This window comes from Leucoraja erinacea, chromosome 8 (genome assembly GCF_028641065.1).
Source record: "Leucoraja erinacea ecotype New England chromosome 8, Leri_hhj_1, whole genome shotgun sequence".
Taxonomy (NCBI): domain Eukaryota; kingdom Metazoa; phylum Chordata; class Chondrichthyes; order Rajiformes; family Rajidae; genus Leucoraja; species Leucoraja erinaceus.
Window position 1 is genome coordinate 68,438,241 of NC_073384.1, and position 22,392 is coordinate 68,460,632.

The 22,392-nt window shown below is 41.6% G+C and overlaps 1 protein-coding gene across 11 annotated transcripts in view; it reads right to left on the reverse strand.

Annotated features, from left to right (window-relative positions):
• Positions 1-9,762: 9,762 nt before the first annotated feature.
• Positions 9,763-22,392, reverse strand: part of LOC129699808 (exportin-1) — a 67,119-nt gene continuing 54,489 nt past the window's right edge. For all 11 annotated transcript variants that reach the window (XM_055639920.1, XM_055639916.1, XM_055639921.1 and 8 more), the window contains 6 exons: positions 18,782-18,976; positions 16,193-16,361; positions 15,972-16,106; positions 12,520-12,679; positions 12,344-12,440; positions 9,763-10,854 (listed from right to left, as the gene is read on the reverse strand). In XM_055639920.1, coding sequence (XP_055495895.1) covers positions 10,708-10,854; positions 12,344-12,440; positions 12,520-12,679; positions 15,972-16,106; positions 16,193-16,361; positions 18,782-18,976 — 903 coding nt within the window. In that variant the 3' untranslated portion in view covers positions 9,763-10,707. The remainder of the gene's footprint in view (positions 10,855-12,343; positions 12,441-12,519; positions 12,680-15,971; positions 16,107-16,192; positions 16,362-18,781; positions 18,977-22,392) is intronic.

Consider the following 22,392-nt stretch of genomic DNA (forward strand, 5'->3'; position numbering starts at 1 on the left):
ATCCAGCATTTTGTGTCTATCCTCCATTTGACTGACGGCGGTTCATCTTTCTCATTGCGTCCAGGAAATGTAAAGCGAATGTGTCGGAAGGAACTGCCTATTTCCTGACAATGAACCATTCTACATATCCTTGATCATTATCTGCTTTGACACACTTTTTGTTTTCACACCTTTCCCTTCCATATCGCTAGTCCCTCTCCCCTGACTGTCAGTCTGAAGAAGGGTCTCGGCCCAAAACATCACCCATTCCTTCTCTCCAGAGGCAGCCTGTCCCGCTGAGTTACTCCAGCATTTATGTGTCTATCTTCGGTGTAAACCAGAATCTGCAGTTCATCTCAACACATTGTGCCTGACAGAATCGGTCACGTTTAAAATACTTACTGTAGGAGGCAGGTCGATTACAATACATGACCAGATTTCATTAAAAACAAACTCGTTATTTTTTAATTATTCCCATTATTTAAAAACATCGGAATGCACCAAGGTTCCATGCACAATGTAACATTTTGCAGCAACTACTTAATTAGCCCACAAATGTAAAATTTAGGATTACTAAGCTATCTTGAACACTGGATTTAGTCTCAATTTGGACGAGGCTCATCTTGTACTTACTACTGAAATTCCATTACATAACTAGGGACATTTTGCTCTTGTTTGTAATTTTGAATGAAGAACATAAAACAGTACCACACAGAAAATATGCCCTTAAGCCCACAATGTCCATGCCAAAACATGCTGCCAAGTTAAACTAATTTCCTCTGCCAACATGTGACCAACAACCCTCCATCACTGCATATTAATTTGCCTACCTACCTTAAATGCCACTGTTGTATCTGCCTTCATCACCTCAGCTACATTTTCCAAGATGTCCACAACTTTCTTAGCTAATCTCCTTTAAACGTAGCCCCTCTCACATTAAAGCTATGCTCACCAGTCTTAGACTTTTTTTCTTAAGGTAGAAATGTCACCGTTTACCTTGTTAGGCGTCTCATATTTTTATACACTTCTATTAGATCTTCCCTCGGCTTCCAACACCAGACAAAACAATCAATGTTTGGCCAACCTCCATGTAGATAATGCCCTATAATCCAATAGACAATAGGTGCATGGGTAGGCCATTCGAGCCAGCTGATCATCCACAATCAGTACCCCTTTCCGGCCTTCTCCCCATATCCCCTGACTCCACTATCTTTAAGAGCCCTATCTAGCTCTCTCTTCAAAGTATCCAGAGAACCGGCCTCCACCACCCTCTGAAGCAGAGAATTCCACAGACTCACAACTCTGTGAAAAAGTTTTTCCTCATCTCTGTTCTATATTCTTATAAAAACTGTGGTCCCTGGTTCTGGACTCCCCAAACATCGGGAACATGTTTCCTGCCTCAAGCGTGTCCAAACCCTTAATAATCTTATATGTTTCAATAAGATCCCCTCTCATTCTTCTAAACTCCAGAGTATACAAGCCCAGTCCCGCCATCCTGGAAAATAACCTTGTGAACCTACGCTGCACTCCCCCAAAAGCAAGAATGTATACATGTAAACCAACATGTAGAGGAACCAACGAGAGAGCAGGCTATTCTAGACTGGGTATTGAGTAATGAGGAAGGGTTAGTTAGCAGTCTTGTTGTGCGTGGACCCTTGGGCAAGAGTGACTATGATATGGTTGAGTTCTTCATTAGGATGGAGAGTGGCATAATTAATTCAGAAACAAGGGTTCTGAACTTAAAGAAAGGTAACTTTGAGGGTATGAGACGTGAATTGGTCAAGATAGACCGGCAATTGATTCTTAAAGGGTTGACGAAAGGCAATGGGAGGCATTTAAAGACTGCATGGATGAACTACAACAATTGTTCATCCCAGCTTCGCAAAAGAATAAATCAGGGAAGGTAGTGCATCCATGGATAACAAAGTAAATCAGGGATAGTATCAAAACAAAAGATGAAGCATACAAATTAATGCAAAGAGTAGGAGTAAACGGGTCCTTTTCGCAATGGCAGGCAGTGACTAGTGGGGTACCGCAAGGCTCAGTGCTAGGACCCCAGCTATTTACAATATATATTAATGATCTGGATGAGGGAATTGAAGGCAATATCTCCAAGTTTGCGGATGACACTAAGCTGGGGGGCAGTGTTAGCTGTGAGGAGGATGCTAGGAGACTGCAAGGTGACTTGGATAGGCTGGGTGAGTGGGCAAATGTTTGGCAGATGCAGTATAATGTGGATAAATGTGAGGTTATCCATTTTTGTGGCAAAAACAGGAAAGCAGACTATTATCTAAATGGTAGCCGACTAGGAAAAGGGGAGATGCAGCGAGACCTGGGTGTCATGGTACACCAGTCATTGAAAGTAGGCATGCAGGTGCAGCAGGCAGTGAAGAAAGCGAATGGTATGTTAGCTTTCATAGCAAAAGGATTTGAGTATAGGAGCAGGGAGGTTCTACTGCAGTTGTACAGGGTCTTGGTGAGACCACACCTGGAGTATTGCGTACAGTTTTTGGTCTCCAAATCTGAGGAAGGACATTATTGCCATAGAGGGAGTACAGAGACGGTTCACCAGACTGATTCCAGGGATGTCAGGACTGTCTTATGAAGAAAGACTGGATAGACTTGGTTTATACTCTCTAGAATTTAGGCGATTGAGAGGGGATCTTATAGAAACTTACAAAATTCTTAAGGGGTTGGACAGGCTAGATGCAGGAAGATTGCTCCCGATGTTGGGGAAGTCCAGGACAAGGGGTCACAGCTTAAGGATAAGGGGGAAATCCTTTAAAACCGAGATGAGAAGTACTTTTTTCACACAGAGAGTGGTGAATCTCTGGAATTCTCTTCCGCAGAGGGTAGTCGAGGCCAGTTCATTGGCTATATTTAAGAGGGAGTTAGATGTGGCCCTTGTGGCTAAGGGGATCAGAGGGTATGGAGAGAAGGCAGGTACGGGATACTGAGTTGGATGATCAGCCATGATATTGAGTGGCGGTGCAGGCTCGAAGGGCCGAAGGGCCGAATGGCCTACTCCTGCACCTAATTTCTATGTTTCTATGTAAATTAGCCAGAAAGAGCAGCCTACCAGAGGACTAGGAGAAATTCAGAGTCCAGCAGAGGAGGACAAAGGGTTTAATTAGGAAAGGGAATATCGATTATGAAAGAAAACTGGCAGGGAACATAAAAACTGACTGCAAAAGTTTTTATAGATATGTGAAGAGAAAATGATTAGTCAAAACAAATGTAGGTCCCTTGCAGTCAGAAACAGGTGAATTGATCATGGGGAACAAGGACATGGCAGACCAATTGAATAACTACTTTGGTTCTGTCTTCAGTAGGAAAGACATAAATAATCTGCCGGAAATAGCAGGGGACTGGGGGTCAAATGAGATGGAGGAACTGAGTGAAATCCAGGTTAGCCGGGAAGTGGTGTTAGGTAAATTGAATGGATTAAAGGCCAATAAATCTCCAGGGCCAGATAGGCTGCATCCCAGAGTACTTAAGGAAGTTGCCCCAGAAATAGTGGATGTATTAGTGATAATTTTTCAAAACTCTTTAGAATCTGGAGTAGTTCCTGAGGATTGGAGGGTAGCTAATGTAACCCCACTTTTTAAAAAGGGAGGGAGAGAGAAAATGGGGAATTACAGACCCGTTAGTCTAACATCAGTAGTGGGGAAACTGCTTGAGTCAGTTATTAAAGATGGGATAGCAGCACATTTGGAAAGTGGTGAAATCATTGGACAAAGTCAGCATGGATTTATGAAAGGTAAATCATGTCCGACGAATCTTATAGAATTTTCCGAGGATGTAACGAGTAGTGTGGATAAGGGAGAACCAGTGGGTGTGTTATATCTGGACTTTCAGAAGGCTTTCGACAAGATCCCACATAAGAGATTAGTATGCAAACTTAAAGCACACAGTATTGGGGATTCAGTATTTAATTTAATTGATATAATTTAATTGATATAATTTAATTGCCACACAACCAGGGTCGGTGGAATTTTGGGTTGCCAGCAGCGGTACAGTAATAAAGAACACACAACACAATAAAAATTTTACACAAACATCCACCACAGCATTCAACACTGTGGTGGAAGGCACAGAACTTGGCCAGTACTCCTCCATTTCCCCCCCTGGTCGGGACCTCCACCCTCCACAGCCATTGCTGCGGGCGTCCAGATGGTAAGGGACAAAGTCAAAGTCAGGATCGGCTCTTCCCAACCAGAGACTGCGGCTTCAGGCTGGTGTAGGCCGCAGGCCGGCAGTCAAAGTTTTAAAGTATCTGCCGTGCCGCAGCCGGAAGCACCGCAGTCTGCAGGGCCGGCGGTCGAAGCTCCCCTCCAGAGGAGATGGTAAGTCCATACCGCGCCCGCGGTAGAAGATGGCCGCGGGCCGGCGGTGGAAGCTTCTTCTTCCCCCCGGGAGACGCCGCACCAGCTGGAGTTCTGCAGACCGCTGCTTCAGGCTGCTGGCTGCCGCGGGCCAGCGTAACGAAGCACTCCCCTCCGGCGAGCCCCAACGATGTCTCACCCGCTCCGCGCCGAGAGTCCACGCTGCGCCCGCCGCTGAAGCTCCGGGCCCGTCTCCGGGAAAGGCCACCCGATCCTCGATGTTAGGCCACGGGGGAGCGACATGAAAAAAAACGGACACGCTGCTGACAGTGCAGCGCCCCCTAAATTGATGTGGATAGAGAACTGGCTGGCAGACATGAAGCAAAGAGTAGGAGTAAACGGGTCCTTTTCAGAATGGCAGGCAATGACTAGGGGGGTACCGCAAGGCTCGGTGCTGGGACCCCAGTTATTTACAATATATATTAATAATTTGGATGAGGGAATTGAATGCAGCATCTCCAAGTGTTACCTGTGAGGAGGATGCTAGGAGGCTGCAAGGTGACTTGGATAGGTTGGGCGAGTGGGCAAATGCATGGCAGATGCAATATGATGTGGATAAATGTGAGGTTATCCACTTTGGTGGCAAAAACAGGAAAGTAGACTTTATCTGAATGGTGGCCGATTAGGAAAAGGGGAGATGCAACGAGACCTGGGAGTCATGGTACACCAGTCATTGAAAGCAGGCATGCAGGTGCAGCAGGCAGTGAAGAAAGCGAATGGTTTATTAGCATTCATAGCAAAAAGATTTGAGTATAGGAGCAGGGAGGTTCTACTGCAGTTGTACAGGGTTTTGGTGAGACCACACCTGGAGTATTGCGCACAGTTTTGGTCTCCTAATCTGAGGAAAGACATTCTTGCCATAGAGGGAGTACAGAGAAGGTTCACCAGACTGATTCCTGGGATGTCAGGACTTTCATATGAAGAAAGACTGGATAGACTCGGCTTGTACTCGCTAGAATTTAGAGGATTGAGGGGGGTTCTTATAGAAACCTACAAAATTCTTAAGGGGTTGGACCGGCTAGATGCAGGAAGATTGTTCCCGATGTTGGGGAAGTCCAGAACAAGGGGTCACAGTTTAAGGATAAGGGGAAATCTTTTAGGACCGAGATGAGAAAAACATTTTTCACACAGAGAGTGGTGAATCTCTGGAATTCTCTGCCACAGAAGGTAGTTGAGGCCAGTTCATTGGCTATATTGAAGAGGGAGTTAGATGTGGCCCTTGTGGCTAAGGGGATCAGGGGGTATGGAGAGAAAGCAGGTACGGGATACTGAGTTGGATGATCAGCCATGATCATATTGAATGGCAGTGCAGGCTCGAAGGGCCGAATGGCCTAGTCCTGCACCTATTTTCTATGTCTCTATGTCCTTCCTCAAATTTGGAGACCAAAATTGCACACAATACTCCACGTGTGGTCTCACTAGGGCCTTGTACAAATCCAGATAGCATTCCACTCTTTTCCACCCAATTCAAAACCTCCACATCCTATTTGTAATGCAGTATCCAGTTCTGCACAATATACTCCAAACATGGCCTAACCAAAGTCATATGAAGCTGCAGCATGACTTCTTGATCATTATACTCAATGTCTCCTCAAAAATGTCAATCAAGTTCAGAAAACATGACCTGCTATTGACAAAGCCATGCACATTGTCCTAATGTGTTAAATGGAAGACATTTAAAGACTGCATGGATGAACTACAAAAATTGTTCATCCCAGTTTGGCAAAAGAATAAATCAGGGAAGATAGTGCATCCGTGGATAACAAGGGAAATCAGGGATAGTATCAAAGCGAAGGATGATGCGTACAAATTAGCCAGAAAAAGCAGCATACCGGAGGACTGGGAGAAATTCAGAGACCAGCAGAGGAGGACAAAGGGTGAGAGTGGTGAATCTCTGGAACTCTCTGCCACAAAGGGTAGTTGAGGCCAGTTCATTGGCTATATTTAATAGGGTATGGAGAGAAGGCAGGTACGGGATACTGAGTTGGATGATCAGCCATGATCATATTGAATGGCGGTGCAGGCTCGAAGGGCCGAATGACCTACTCCTGCACCTAATTTCTATGTTTCTAACTCTCTTCCAAATGCAAGTAACCCATATCTGGAAGAATCTTCTCCAACAGCTTCTACTATTAACACAAGGTTAATAGTACACATTCTTGGATTATCTCTACTTCCCTTCTAAAAGGAATAGCAGCAAAATGGGGATGAGCAACAATGTTTCTTTATTTTAAGTATTATCAAAAAAGCCATTGACTGGTATTTTTTTGAGGAAAATGGACACAATATTATTAGACATTTTCCATTAAAAAAAAATATATATAGAGCCTATCTTATTATGAATACAAAAAAATACACGAGTAGGGAATTTAATCTGCATCACATTCAAGCTACAGCAAAGCATACAAACGGCTACTTCAGAAAACAAAGTTGAGCAGTCTTAGTGTGGAAAGAGGACCTTCAGCCCAACGTGCCATCATGTCCCATCTACATGACTCCCACCTGCCTGCATTTGGCCCACATCCCTCCAAGACACATACTTGTCTAAATGTTTCTGAAACGTTGCAATAGTACCTTCCTTAACTACCTCCTCTAGCAGCTGAGAGGGAAAAGATTTTAATAGGAACCCGAGGGTATAACATTTCATGAAAAGGATGGTAGGTGTATGGAACAAGTTGCTGGAGGAGGGAGTTGAGGCAGGTACTATTACAACATTTAAGAAACATTTAGACAGGTACATGGATAGGACAGGTTTAGAGGGCCAAATGCAGGCAGGTGGGACCAGTGTAGATGGAACTTGTTAACTGTTTCCACCAAGATAGACCACTCCTGCTAAATGCAATGGGCTGACGTGTAGGAGCGGAACGTGGGCCTTTTTTTCATCCATTTCAGTAACTAGACCTGACTCAGTGTAATCAATGTTGCGGGGGAATAGTTTGTGTTAATAAATTATAATTCTGAAAATGAGAAGAATTTTACCACTTTTATTTTGACGAGGATGTTTCCGTAACCGGCTTCCGTCTCCGCACTGGTATCTTTGCTCCGCTATGGGATCTTTGGTGCGGAGACGGAAATGGGGCCAAAAATTACCCATGAATCTGCCCATGACCGTACTACGTGTTTTTCGTCGAGTGACCTATCTTGCTTGCTATAGGATCTTTGGTTTCCACGCTGTAAAAGTATGAACATTTATGTTAGTCTGCATCTGTATGGAGGAAAAGGGTTGTTTCAGGTTGAAGATCCTTTATTACAACTGGGAAAGAGAAAAACAAATCAATTTTAAATTGCAGAGGTGTGGCTGGAGGAGAATGGATGGGACAAAATAGATTAGCTGAAAGAGCAAGACCATGGTTGCTATGGGGAACAAATTGAAATTGATCAGTCAACGCAGCGCAATGAAGGAGTGACAATATAAATAATGGAGCGCTAAATGCTGCAAATTATGTGCTTTTTGCACACGTTCCACAAGTCAGGTAGTGTTCGTGGAGAGAGAAAATCTGAGCCAGTATCACAAATGGATGACTTACAGTAAAAATGGTCAGTTCTTATACAAATAGAAAAAGTGAGTTACCTGAAGTTTTGGAATTCCAGATGGAAGGCGCTGATCTTCAAGCTTCATTGTACAGTTAAGGAAACGGTATTTTGTAATTTCTAATACTTCCCAGCAGGTCGATAATTTCCTGCTTTCTCTTCCCATATTCCCTCCATTTTGAACAAAGGAGCTACATTTGCCATTTTAAAACCTAATGGAACCTTCCCTGAATCCAGGGGAATTTTGGAAAATTAAAAACACATAACTGATCTCCAACCTGCAGCTCCAGCAATCTGCTCCCACGCCTGCTGCTTGTAATTTTCCTGTGTTCCAATGACCAATTTAAATGGGTAATAAAGGTAAAGGGAGTAAAACACTGGGAGGTTATTTCAGAGGGTGGGGGGAGAACAGAACCAAAAAGTAAAGTCATTTAAACGCGGATAAAAACCTAGTAAGATCTTTGGTGTTGTTAATTAGAATAGTGATTATGGAAACATAGAACAAAGCTCAAATGGTTTTCCAGGGAATGTACAAAAACCAAGATACAACTATAAGCAAAGATAGCACAAACTATGGTTTCTTACACTATAAAATATGATTTAGCAAGGATTATGTTATTAAGAAATATGATAGTGACAGATTTGTGGTGGGGCGTTTAAAAATAGGGGCTATAAAAGTTAATAAATCTTCATACATTATGAAACTTTTCTCAGAGGGTATTTAATATTCAGAAAGTAGAAATGCAAGTGAACACTTTATTTGCACTTAAGCAGGAGCTCAATAATGAGGCACAACAAACTAGAATAGGCTAATAACAAGTACGAAGATGCGAGAAAGCTATTGAGGAGCATGATCAAAGTCAAGGTCATAGTAAAATGTATTCGTCACATGCTCCCGAAGGTGCAATGAAATGAATTTGCCACTTTAAAAAAAACACAATACATAAAATAGAATTTAAGACAAACATCATTCAGCATTCTTCACTGTTCATTCGTGGTTGGGGCCGTAAACCCTCCGTTGTTACCGCTACGGACGGCCGGATGCACAGGCCCTCTCGTCGGGATGATCCAAACTCCGACGTCAGGAAGGTCAAACACACACACCACGGCTTGGAGCGACCGAATCGGCACTTTCCTACGGAGACCGCGGTTCCAGGATGCTGTAGACCTCAGGCCGGCGGTCGGAGCTCTTCTCCGGCAAGGGATCGATGGTAAGCCTGTAGCCAGAATCTCCACAGACCACAGCCCCCAAAGTCACCAGGTCAGTGATCGGAGCACTCCTTTCTGGCGACCCCCGGCAAGGGTTCGCCCCCACACCGCAATGGAAAAGTCCACGCTGCGCCTGTTGCTGAAGCTCTGGGAAAGGCCGCTCCAATCCATGATGTTAGGCTGCGAGAGGGGATGAGAAGCGACATGGAATAGGTCGTCTCTCCGTCGAGGGTGACTGAGGAAAGGTTTCCCCCTCCCCCCACAAAAGACACACAGAGAAACACCCAAAACAAAACACTTACACAAACCAAAAAAAACAAAAAAGTCGAAATAACGAATACGCTGCTGGCAGGGCTGCCGACTCGCAGCGTCCCCAACCGATCAGCAGCATAGCCTGGATGTGAATGAACCAATTTATTTTAGAATGCATTGAGATATTACAGTGGTAATAAAATATCCAATAAATTAAAGTTACAATTTTATCCAGAGAAAATATGCATTAAACAGGCAACAAATGTGGCTAACTGTTCAGTGATTAAATACTGGTAAAACCTTCGAATCGCATGACTTTTTCAAAACTGTCCAGTCACCTACATAATTTTTTTAAAATTCAAATTTAAGAACAAAAATGAAGAAAGAATCACTAGCAAAAGACAGATTTAAATGTAAACCAAATTTATTTTGCTCTTAAGTAGTGTTCTTGAAGCACTACAGCATGGTAAACAACGTAAATTAGTACAAGTCATCTCAAAAGCCATCAGTATTTTCATGAGCTGTTTATAAAGATGCAGCCTATGCCAACTCGATAAATATTTAACTACTTTCACTTAGAATTAATGAAGGCTCAACAAATGAGCAACACTCCTCATTGAGGAAAACAAAAAGCTGTTGTCGACAAAGCGACAGCACATACATAGACAAAAAAAATTCATAAAAAATAACCAAGTGTACTGTGTTCCCAAGTCATTCAAGATGCTTTACACTGGGATGATGTGCACATGATCTTGCCGCAAACCTATCAGGCTAGAATTGCATTAATTCAGTCAAGCATTACCATTTCTTCCAACTACCCATAGATACAATTGAAAAGCAGCACTTGGACATGCCTGACACTATGCTTCGAATATCCCCACCCCCACCCCACCCAATCACTTTCATTCCTAGGTTGCATAAAGGCTATGCTACAACAAAGTAACACACACCCAATTTAAGAGAATGGTCATCAATTACTGAAAATAATTCCTATCTCTCCTGTACACTTTGCAAGCAGAGGCACAGCAATGCCCTCAGCTCTCTTTCCTCCCCTCCCAAACCATAAAATGGGACACAACTGATCTTTCAAAAGTGATTTGATTCATACAACTGCATGCAAATCTAAACAAAGATGACAAAACTTTGAATTTATAACAATGGAAAGATATTACACAAGAAAAAACTTCCATACAAATCGCATACTAAGTAAAAAGAGCTATCAGGTGACAAAGGATTTAATATACATATATTGGCATCATTTTTGGTCAAGACACTTGTGCATTATCTTCTGCAAAGCTACATTAATGAAGGCTGAACAGAAGAAACAGCACAACTTGGTTTACTCCTTATCTCAATCATACATTTCCTCAGGGATTTCATGTGGATTAAGAATACCAGGAACAGACATTTGAAGTTTATGTTTTTCTTCTTGTGCCTGGCGTAAAGCAGCTTCTCTTTCTTCCAAGAACAAATCAGCACTATCTTCTCCAGCAAACTCCTGCAAGGAAAAAATAAATTGTTTAAAATAACCAAGTTTTGATTAAATTGCTTTCCACATTTAACTGGGACATTTTCACACTGCCATATTGGACAGTCATAAACACCCTTTTGCCCTTACTTGCAATAACACCAAATTACTACCTTATTTCATTCATTTAGGCCTCAAAGCATTATCGCTTCAGGACACCACATTGTATAATGTACTGCCAGTTCTCAGACACCAAGTGAATCTCAGCTTCTGCATATTTTCACCGTTTCCCATGATGAACAAGTGGCAAATCCACAAAAGAGCAGATATTTTGGCACAAGAATTGCGATGCCTTCACAGAAAAAAGATAGTGACAAGTCACTAGCCTTCACCACAACATGAACTCTGCTTTCCCTCCATTCTACCTATCAATCTTTTTTCCCCCAACATCCATGCTGCACCCTGACAATTTGATATTAAGAGTTGAGGAATGGTTTAGATCCATAGCAATTAAATGCAGGTATTATATACTGATTTTAATTCAAATTAGCAAACCTTTATCAAGGACTAGACCAAGTGGGACCCATTGGGTCCCTGCCTGGTTCCCCCAATGCAACCACTCACTGCTTTCTGGACACTCACTGACTGACTCATGGCTTTCAGGACTCACGGCTTTCTGGACACTCACTCACAGCTCTCTGGACACTCACTCACTGATTCACTGCTTTCTGGACACTCACTCACTGACGGCTTTCTGGACCCACAGCTTTCTGGACTCACTGACTCATGGCTTTCTGGACACTCACTCTCACAGCTTTCTGGACACTCACTCACGGCTTTCAGGACACTCACTCACGGCTTTCAGGACTCACTCACTGACTGACAGACACGGCTTTCTGGACTCACTGACTGACTTTTTTTTCTTTTTTTTTAAAAGAGTAAAATGTATGATTTTTATGACAAACCTAAAACTAAAATCAGTGATAAGCCCCAATTTCATAATCAGACAATTTTGCAAATTGTGGGTTGAATGGTTGGTTCTGTTAAACAGAATGATTTCTATAACAGAGCAATCTAAAGTGTCTCAAGGGTCTCGACCCGAAACGTCACCCATTCCTTCTGCCCAGAGATGCTTTGAGTTACTCCAGCATTTTGTATCTATCTTCAGTGTAAATCAGTATCTGCATTTCCTTCCTACACAATCTAAAGTCACACTCAATTCTATCTAAGTCAATACAACTGTCAGTCATACATATAAGAATGTGATTAAATAAGTGTAGTTTCCATTAGACTGATAAATATCTTGCTAACGAGTTGCGACTGAAATGAGGCCGTTTAGCTGATTATGGACAACGACCATTAACTGCAAAATAATCGCCTCAATAACATCAGTTTACACGGCAATATTTGATTTATCTTGCTTTTATAATTGTTGGTAAGTGAAGACTGGCTTCACTAGAACATTTAGAACTGAGGTCTTGAGACATTTGAAATCTGACAAAAACTAGAACTGTGTTACCTTGATTTGGACAAGGAAATCTCTCAGATGTTCTTTAAAAGCTGCAATGTCTTGATTCAAACTGAAAAGCCCAGTTACAAATAACTTTACTTGTGCCCTGTAACAAGAAATGGAAACTTAAGCAGCAAAGTAAATGATTCAAAGAGATATCTTTAGAACAATTAAAACCAACTTACTCTTGTAGATGTGGAAAAGCAGATTTCAATAGATTAGCCACATAATCCTGAATGAATACATGATTGGTGACAGGATTTGTTGGGTTAAGGGGTACTGATATTTTTCCTTCCTCCACCAGATTAAACATGTATGCAAGTATTGATGCATGCATTGTCAAACCTAAAAAAGCATTAAAGAGTTAAAAATAACTATCCAGACCTTCAAAAGCATTAAAATTCTTCAAACTTCAATTTAGCAGACTTGATGATTTGTTTAAATTGTAACATACATTATGAATAATCCAAACATGACATCAATGTCAAGTATGCAGTGAAATGGAATTAACTATTACACCAAACATCATAACCTATTACAACCAAACAAACAAATGTTATCATAAAAATAAACAGCATTTGAAAAAATTACCATATTTTAAAGAAACACTGCTATTGTCTATTGTATGGTGTATTTTCATATATTGCAAGGTTAAAAAACAAAGACAATTAATCTGGAACCCAGTTAGTCTTGAAACTAATATTTCTTCATTGATCTTTAAAAATATTAACACTTTCAAACAGATTTCACGTATTCACAATGGCTAATAAGCAATTTGTGGTAAAATTGATAGATCTATTAAATTACAAGACTTAAATTTTATAAATTTTAAGCAGTCAACAATTAAAAACAATAGTTGGTATACACAAAATGCTGGAGTAACTCCCAGGCAGCAGCTCGACACCCTTCTGCAGAGTGATGTCAGGGGAGTGGGAGGGACAGAGATGGAATGTAGTTGGTGACAGCAAGACTGGTGGGAGAACTGGGAAGGGGAGAGGGGATAGAGAGAGAGAGGGAAAGCAAGGGCTATTTGAAGTTAGAGAAGTCAATGTTCGTTCTGCTGGGTGTAAGTAGTCAAGCGAAATATGAGGTGCTGTTCTTCCAATTTGCGCTGGGCCTCACTCTGACAATGGAGGAGGCCCAGGGCAGAAAGGTCTGTGTAGTAATGGGAAGGAGAATTAAAGTGTCCAGCAACCATGAGACCAGGTTGGTTCAGGCGGGCCGAGGGAAGGTGTTCCGCGAAACGATCGCCCAGTCTGCGTTTGGTCTCGCCGATGTACAAGAGTCCACATATTGAACAATGGATACAGTAGATGAGGTTGGAGGTGGTGCAAGTAAACCTCTGCCTAACCTGAAAGGACTATCGGGATCCCTGGACAGAGTCGAGGGAGGAGGTATAGCGACAGGTGTTGCATCTTCTGCGGTTGCAGAGGAAGGTACCTGGGGAGGGGGTGGTTTGGGTGGGAAGGGATGAGTTAACCAGGGAGTTGCAGAGGGAACGGTCTCCGTGGAAGGCAGAAAGGGCTGGAGATGGGAAAATGTGGCTAGTGGTGCGATCCCGTTGGAGGTAGCGGAAATTTCAGAGGATTGTGTATTGTATGCGACGGCTGATGGGTGGAAGGTAAGGACTAGGGGGACTGTCTCTGTTGCGATTGGGGGGGGGGGGGGGGGGGGGGGGGGGGGAGCAAGGGCGGAATTGCGGGGTACCAAGAAGACACGAGTGAGGGCCTCATTTATAATGGGAGATGAGAACCCCCATTCCCTAAGGAATGAGGACATCTCGGATGTTCTTGTCTTGGGCGCAGATGCAGCTTAGACGGAGGAATTGGGAACTTTGGTAGCATTTTGGCAAAGTATTGGCAGAATTGTTGGTTCTAATGGAACTCGTACTAACAAAGTTATTTTTTCGTGCAGGAGAATAGGCTTTTAAACAAATTAAACACCAACAGTGATACAATTTTTTAAAAGTTCCTTTCTATGACCACAAAATAAACAGTTGACTAACTCAGATTACTATCTCTTTCACAATGTCACAGTGGAATCACGAGTTAAGTTGTCACTGGAAGAGAAACATTTTCGCCACCTCCAACGGGATCCCACCACTCGCCACATCTTCCCATCTCCTCCCTTCTGTTTTCCGCAAAGATCTCCTCCCATTCTGGTCAATTTGTTTCCCACCCGCCAAATACCGCACTTTCCCTTGCAACCGCAAGAAATGCTACACTTGTCGCTTTACCTTCCCCGTTGACTCCATTCAAGGACCCAAGCAGTCGTTCCAGGTGCGACAGAGGTTCACCTGCACCTCCTCCAACCTCATCTATTGCATCCGCTGCTCTAGATGTCAGCTGGTCTACATCGGAGAGATCAAGCGTAGGCTTGTCGATCGCTCCGCCGAACACCTCCTCTCGGTCCGCAATAACCAACCTGATCTCCCAGTGGCTCAGCACTTCAACTACCCCTCCCATTCCGAATCTAACCTTTCTGTCCTGGGCCTCCTCCATGGCCAGAGTGACGACCACCGGAAATCGGAGGAGCAACACCTCTATATTTCGCTTGGGTGGTTTAAAGCCCAGCGGCATGAACATTGACTTCTCTAATTTCAGGTAGCCCTCACTGTCTCCTCCCCTTCTCAGCTCTCCCTCAGCCCTCTGGCTCCTCCTCTTCCTTTCTTCTTCCCCCCCCCACCACCACTCTACATCAGTCTGAAGAAGGGTTTCAGCCCGAAACATTGCCTAATTCCTTCACTCCATAGATGCTGCCTCACCCACTGAGTTTCTCCAGCACTTTTGTCTACCTTCGATTTTCCAGCATCTGCAGTTCCTTCTTAAACAGGAAATGCAGATGCTGGTTTACAAAAAAAATGCTGAAGTAACTCAGCAGGTCAGGTCGTATCTCTGGAGAACATGGATAAGTGACGTTTGCGACCGGGACGCTTCTTCGGACTGATTATGGCGGGAGAGCAGGATGTAGCGGAGAAAGCTGGAAGAGCGAAGGGACAATACAAAGCCTGGCAAGTGATGTGAATACAGTGATAAGTGAATACAGGCGACAGAGGTGGTAGTCCTCACCTTTCACCTCACCAGCTTCTGCATCCAATACATCATTCTCTGACATTTTAACCACCTTCAACTTGATCTCTCCACCAGTCACATTTTCTCATCACCACCCTTTACTGACTTCCAGAGATCGCTCCCTCTGCAACTCTTGGTTCCATCACCCTTCCCACCCAAACCACCACCTTCCCAGGTATTTCTGCTGCCACTGCAGGAGATTTATCCCCTATCAGTATATCACCTCCCCCACATCCATCCAGGAACCCCAGCAGTCCTTCCAGGTGTGAAAGAGGTTCACGTGCACCTCCTCTAACCCTATCAACTGCATTTGGTTTTACTGATGCAAGGGTGAGCCAGGCAACACAACATTCAAAATAATTAAAAATAGTTTAATAGGATTAAACAAATTAATTTAATATAACTCTCGACTGGATTATCAAGTCAAGTTTTATTCGTTATTTGCACATAAAGTGCAAGTGAAATCAACATTTCTCAAAACAAAAGTTTTAGTTTAAACAATATTATTAGTACTTAAACTTAATAGATTGCAACAATTCTGGGTATTTGATATGAAAGACCCTTACCAGCAGTGTGAGATGTATCTGTGACAACGGAAAAGATGTGTTGGAGGACATCACAAAAATATGTCTGATAGAAACTTTGCGCTGCTGCTTCTTCCTGCGCAACATTTTGCAGAAGTGTGTAGAGAATCTGTAGACCTGTGATAGAAAACATTCCGGTTGCTGGTCGTTACCAAACATTTTAACAAATTTACTAGGTATAAAGTAAGCAATTTTAAACAAACCTGTATCAGCAACATTTCTCATGGTGTGTTTAAAAGCCCATATAATGGAATCTAAAACTAGCTTAAATTGTGCTGGAGGAATGGCTAGGAATGCTGGGAAACAATGAGAATTAACAGCTTGTAAAAGCAGGAAGAAATTTGTTCTATGTTCTGGATATTCTTCGAAGTCCTGAAAGAGAAATATTTTTTTTTAGTTTTTTTTTTTTAAAAAACAGCTGCACAGCAGTGATTCTACCCACAAGAATTCATGACAGGTCTGCACATCCCGACGATGGGTTTTAGTACAGCAAAGCAGGATGAAGAATGGTCAGTACTCAAATGATAATAAATACGAATAAAAAGATGTTTCCTAGGATGCACAACTTTTAAAATGACGATGTTTAACCAGTTTTTTTTAACCTTTCATCTCTTATATTATCACTGGCCAAGGATAAATGTGCTACTTTAACTGCAGTCCCAAAATGCTAAAATTATTCCAAAAGAAAAGCAATCTGTCCCCTGCATCTTGATCAACAGCCTCTAAGCATTTAAAGACATTTGAGCATATTGTTTGTTGGGAAATCATGGTAACTTGATATAAATGCATTTGTCAGATGATTGAAACCAATTACCATATCTTTTGTGTTGTGCTTCACTTTACAAAGACGAGGTTTCTTTCTATTCAACTGCAATGCTCCATCATAATCACCCACTCATAATTGGCCAAAAGGTAAATTGATTTGATAAAAACAAAACCACCTGTTTTTTACCTAATCCGCCAAACATATCAGACACCAACTTTACAACAAACCCACTCTCCAGAAGAGATTAAAGGATTAAAATACCACTGCATCGTATTTTAAATTAATAAACAGTTTTAAACAAATTAATAAATTGTTAGATAGTATGTCCCGATTGTCAACACATTAATCTTCTCATAAATCTATACATAATGAACCTGTATCAATTGATCAATGGTTTTAAACCTAAAACTTAAAATGAACGTATATTTTCAACGCACACACAAACAGGTTATAATTTCTAAATTCACCAACTAGTCATCCTGTCATGTCACTTCAATCTTGTTACTCACTAGAAATGAACATTCCACACATTAAGTAACAAAGGAATGAAGTGGTTGAAGGTTACACAAAAAAGCTGGAGAAACTCAGCGGGTGCAGCAGCATCTATGGAGCGAAGGAAATAGGCAACGTTTCGGGCCGAAACCCTTCTTCAGAGTTGATAACATAATCAAAATCAGCCCTTTATCTCCAGCACATTGGTAGGTGTAACATATACCACGTAACACAAGAAACTTGTTTTGTCAGCACCACTAACCTTATGGCCCCTTTTGTAATTGACTTTAAATAAATGTAGATGGGCTAGTCACTCAGTAAGTCGACAACACCAGGATAGCTGGAGTTGGACTATGAGAAAAGTTGTCAAAATATACAAGGGGGTGTAGCTACAGCTACCTTGTTTTATTAGCTACAGAAATGGCAGCTGGAGTTTAATCCATGCAAATGTGCAGAATTGCACTTTGGCAAGTCAAATGCAAGGGAAAAGAATACAGTTAACAGCAAAACCTTTCACAGCATTGATGTCCAGGAAGATTTTGGAATCAAGTCCATAGCTCCCTGATAGCGACAACACAAATAGTAGGGAAGGTGTTTGTATGTATACTTGCCTTTATTGGTTAAGGTATTGAGACTGAGTCAGGAAGTCACACAACTTTGGTTAGGCTGCATTTGATGTATTGTGTGCATTTCTGGTCACCTCATTACAGGAAGGAAGGTTGTGGAGTTTTTGGCAAAAGTGCAGAAAAGGTATGCCATGCAAAAGAGGATATTAGTTATCCAGAGAGGTTGGACTGACTTGGGATAGTTTTTTGTGAAATGACAGAGGTTGAGGAAAGACCTAGTGGAAGTACATAAAATTATGAGAGGCATAGATAGGGCAGACAGTTAAAACCTTTTACCCAGGGTGGAAAGGTCAAAGACTGGAGGGTATAGGTTTAAGCTGAAAGGAGCAAAATTTAAACATGTGCAGGACGATTTTTAAAAACAGAGGATGATGGGTTGCCTGGAACAGACTGCCAGGTGTGGCATTGGAGGCATACAATAATGGTGTTCAAGTGACTTTTAGTTAGCCACAGGGATATGCAGGGAATGGGTCCTGTGCGGGCAGTCAAGATTTTACTTAGCATCATGTCAGCAGACATTGTGGGCCGAAGGGTTTGTTCTTGCATTGTAATTTTCTATGTTACCACAGCATCTGCCACTTCTGTTCTTTTTCCAAATCAAACATTGTTGTCAATTGGATGAGGCACCACAGCACATATCACAGCAACCAGAAAAGTGTTCACTATCAACTTTAAAGAACAACTACAGAAGACCAATAAGACAGGATTTGCCATTCACGTCGATTATAAAAACTTGAATGGTACATAAAATACACAAAACTTAATTTCCCCCCCCCTACCCCCTATTTTAATTGTAAAATTCCACAGCAAAAGTTTCCCAAAACCTGAGCTCTACACATCTACTAAAGATGTGATTCTGGATTAAGACTGAATTCTGGAATACAAACATAATGATCCATTAATCGTACCTTATTAATCATATTTAAAGTGCATTCGAAGACAGCATCAAATATCTGAGGAATTTCTGATGTAATATGTCCGCTCAATTTGTTCACGATGGTTGCCATGGTGCTAAGCACTTCTGGTTCTCTCGCAGCTGGTACATTTCTTTGATAGTCAATAAGCACTGCATCCAGCAAAGGAGGAACAAAATTTTCACCCACCTAGAAAAGAAAGCTGAAGATTTCATTTTGACATTCCAATGTTAAAATCTGGAGCATGAATGAATTGACAGGGTTGGGGGAGGAAGAGAAACAGGGGAAAGGAAAGCGGCACAGAAGGGCATGCAGAAAAACAAGCCAAAATCACGGTGACAGATACTGTTGCGAGAAAGACATGAATTGCAGATATATACAATGGAGAGACAAACAGTCAAAGTAGTATTCCCCATTACATTATATTCTACAAACAGTACACAGGTCACTCGGCTTTCATGAGTGTGGCTGGGAATATTTTTTTTTTAAACAAAGCAGACTCATTGAGCATGAAGAAACTAATCTTAATATTATTGCATTAATCTCAGAGTTATGAACTGATATAAAAGCATGTAATATTGTGTACATTGTGCCAATATAGTTGACAGCAGATGGCACTGCAATTTAAAACTGGGTTACATGATACAATGACTTGGCTTGGCCAGCAGGTGGTACTGCAGACAACTGATTAAAACAAAATACTTAAATTGGCACGTTTCCTGCTACTTCAGCATTTTGCTCTTAATTCAAAATTTCAGGATTCACCCACTTCTTTGCCCAGATTTAAGTGATTACAAGAGCCTGAGTGTTAGGCTTATTCACTGGAACATAGAAGAATATAGGGATTTCACAGAAATGTAAATTTCTCAATAGACTCAATCCAGGGAGGATGCTACTAATAGGTACAGTGCCCTCCGTAATGTTTGGGTCAAAGACCCATCATTTATTTATTTGCCTGTACTCCACAATTTGAGATTTGTAATAGAAAAAAATCACGTGGTTAAAACACTCATTGTCAGATTTTATTAAAGGGTATTTTTATACATTTTGGTTTCACCATGTAGAAATTACAAGCGTGTTTATACAGCCCCCCATTTCAGGGCACCATAATGTTTGGGACACATTATGCCTCCTTAATGCAGGTAAAAGAGAGCTCTCAGCACCTAGTCTTTCCTCCAGTCTTTCCATCACCGTTGGAAACTTTTATTGCTGTTTATCAACACGAGGACCAAAGTTGTGCCAATGAAGCCATTATGAGACTGAGAAATAAGACTAAAACTGACCAAACCTTAGGCTTACCACAATCAACTGTTTGGAACAAGGACTGTGTAAAGACACATCCTATCTGTTCAAGTTCAAACAAATGACTCAAAACTCATTGGCCGGCAGGTCATTCTACAGCAAGACAATGATCCCAAACATACTGCTAAAGCAACAAAGGAATTTTTCAAAGCTAAAAAACTGTCAATTCTTGAGTGGCCACGTCAATCACCCAATCTGAACCCAATTGAGCATGCCTTTTATATGCTGAAGGGAAAACTGAAGGGGACTAGCCCCCAAAACATAAGCTAAAGATGGCTGCAATACAGGCCTGGCAGAGCATCACCAGAGAAGACACCCAGCAACTGGTGATGTCTATGAATCTCAGACTTCAAGCAGTTATTGCATGCAAAGGATATGCAACAAAATACTAAACATGACTACTTTCATTTACATGACATTGCTGTGTCTCAAACATCACGGTGCCCTGAAATGGGGAGACTATGTATAAACGCTGCTGTAATTTCTACATGGTGAAACCAAAATGTACAAAAATGGCCTTTATTAAAACCTGACAATGTGCACTTTAACCAAATGTAATTTTTTATATTACAAATTTCAAATTATGGGATACATAGGCAATTAAATAAATGATGGGTCTTTGTCAAAAAAAATTGGGGGGGGCACTGCAGTCCAGAACCTGGGGGAGGGTCCAGCCTCAGGATATGGGTATTGTTTTGAATGGAGATCAAGAACAAACTCCTCACCCAGATGGCGATTCTATGACATTTTATACTACATAAGACAGTGGAGGCCATTAATGTACGCAGAAAGGGAGTAGATTATTAATTACCAAGGTGATCAAAAGGCTGTAAAGATGACAGGATCAGGCACCGAAGTGGCCGATTAGCCATGAATGTGCTGAATGGTGGAGCAGGCCTGCAGAACCTACTCCTGCTTCTATTTTCTATTTCTAATCATTCAAAGCTGGTTAGTCTCCAGGAAAACGCTGATGGATTGGTCAGCAGAAGTGATCCTTTTTGGAACAAAGAAAAAACAAGTACTTCAGGCCAATTAAGAATGGGCAAATTACCAGAGGGCATTAGGTTAAAGCTAATTAGTAAAAGATTATGGTATCCTTTAATGAAGTGCAAATGTGGGCTCCTTACAGGCAAGGCTGAATTTATAGCTGGAAAAAGGTAATGGCAGACAAAGAAAACAAATGCTTTGGGTCTGTCTTCACAGAAGATACAAAACACTCAGAAATGTTGGATAACAGAGAGTCCAATCAGGAAGAAAAAGAAATATTTAATGAGCCTAAAACTGATAAAGCACCTGGTGTTCTACATTCCAAGATCTTGAAAGTAGATGCTATGGGGGTAATGAGTTCTGGGTTTATCATCTTCCAAACTTAGATTCTGGAATTGTCGCAAATTTATATGTAACAAAATGTGACCACTATTTACGAAAGGAAGGAAGGAAAAAAAATAGGATCACCAATCCGTTTGCCAAATATCAGTAACAGGGAAAGTAAAGGAATCTGACTGAATGATGCAATATAGACATCTGAAAAACAAAGTCATAATGAATTTGAGGGAAATTATATTGACCAACCTTTTGCAGTTTATCAAGGGTGTATATAGTACAGTAGATGAGCGTGGAGTGTGGAAAAACTGGATTTCAATAGGTGTTGGATGAGGTCCTATCAAAAGGTTGATGAATTGGGTTAGAGCACATGGATCTGGGGTGTGCATTGAAAAACAAAATAGGAATAAACAGGTCAATGACCTCTGCAATTTGTTGGAATTGGGGGGCAAGATCCCCAAATCAATGTCAATGATTTGGACCCAACGACAGGAAATTAAGATTGTGTGATGAAGAGGATGCAGAAGGGACATAGACATGCTGAACGAGTGAGCAAACGCGACAGATAAAGTACAGTGCTGAAAAAAGTATCTACTTTGACAGAAATCAAGTGCTTAGTGTTTTTTTTAAATGGCAAGAGGAACAAATGATCACTGAAAGATAACAGAGTGCTGTTGGCAATTACAAAGAGATAGTGGGTATTGGCTTTTTACTGCAAGAGGATTTGATGTAAAGATGCACCAATGCATCATAGACTACAATTACATAGGATCTAGCTGAGAATCTGGACTACTATGCATTTTTGTTTTCTTCTTGCCCAAATTGAGATATACTTGCTACAAAGAAAGCCACAAAGATTCACTAGACTGTTTCCTGCAATAGGAAATCTCACGAGGGAAGGGGCAGGGTAGGCCTCCAATAAAACTGAAAATTATAACATTAAGATGGTTTGACTGGGAAGATGTAAAGCGGATGTTTTC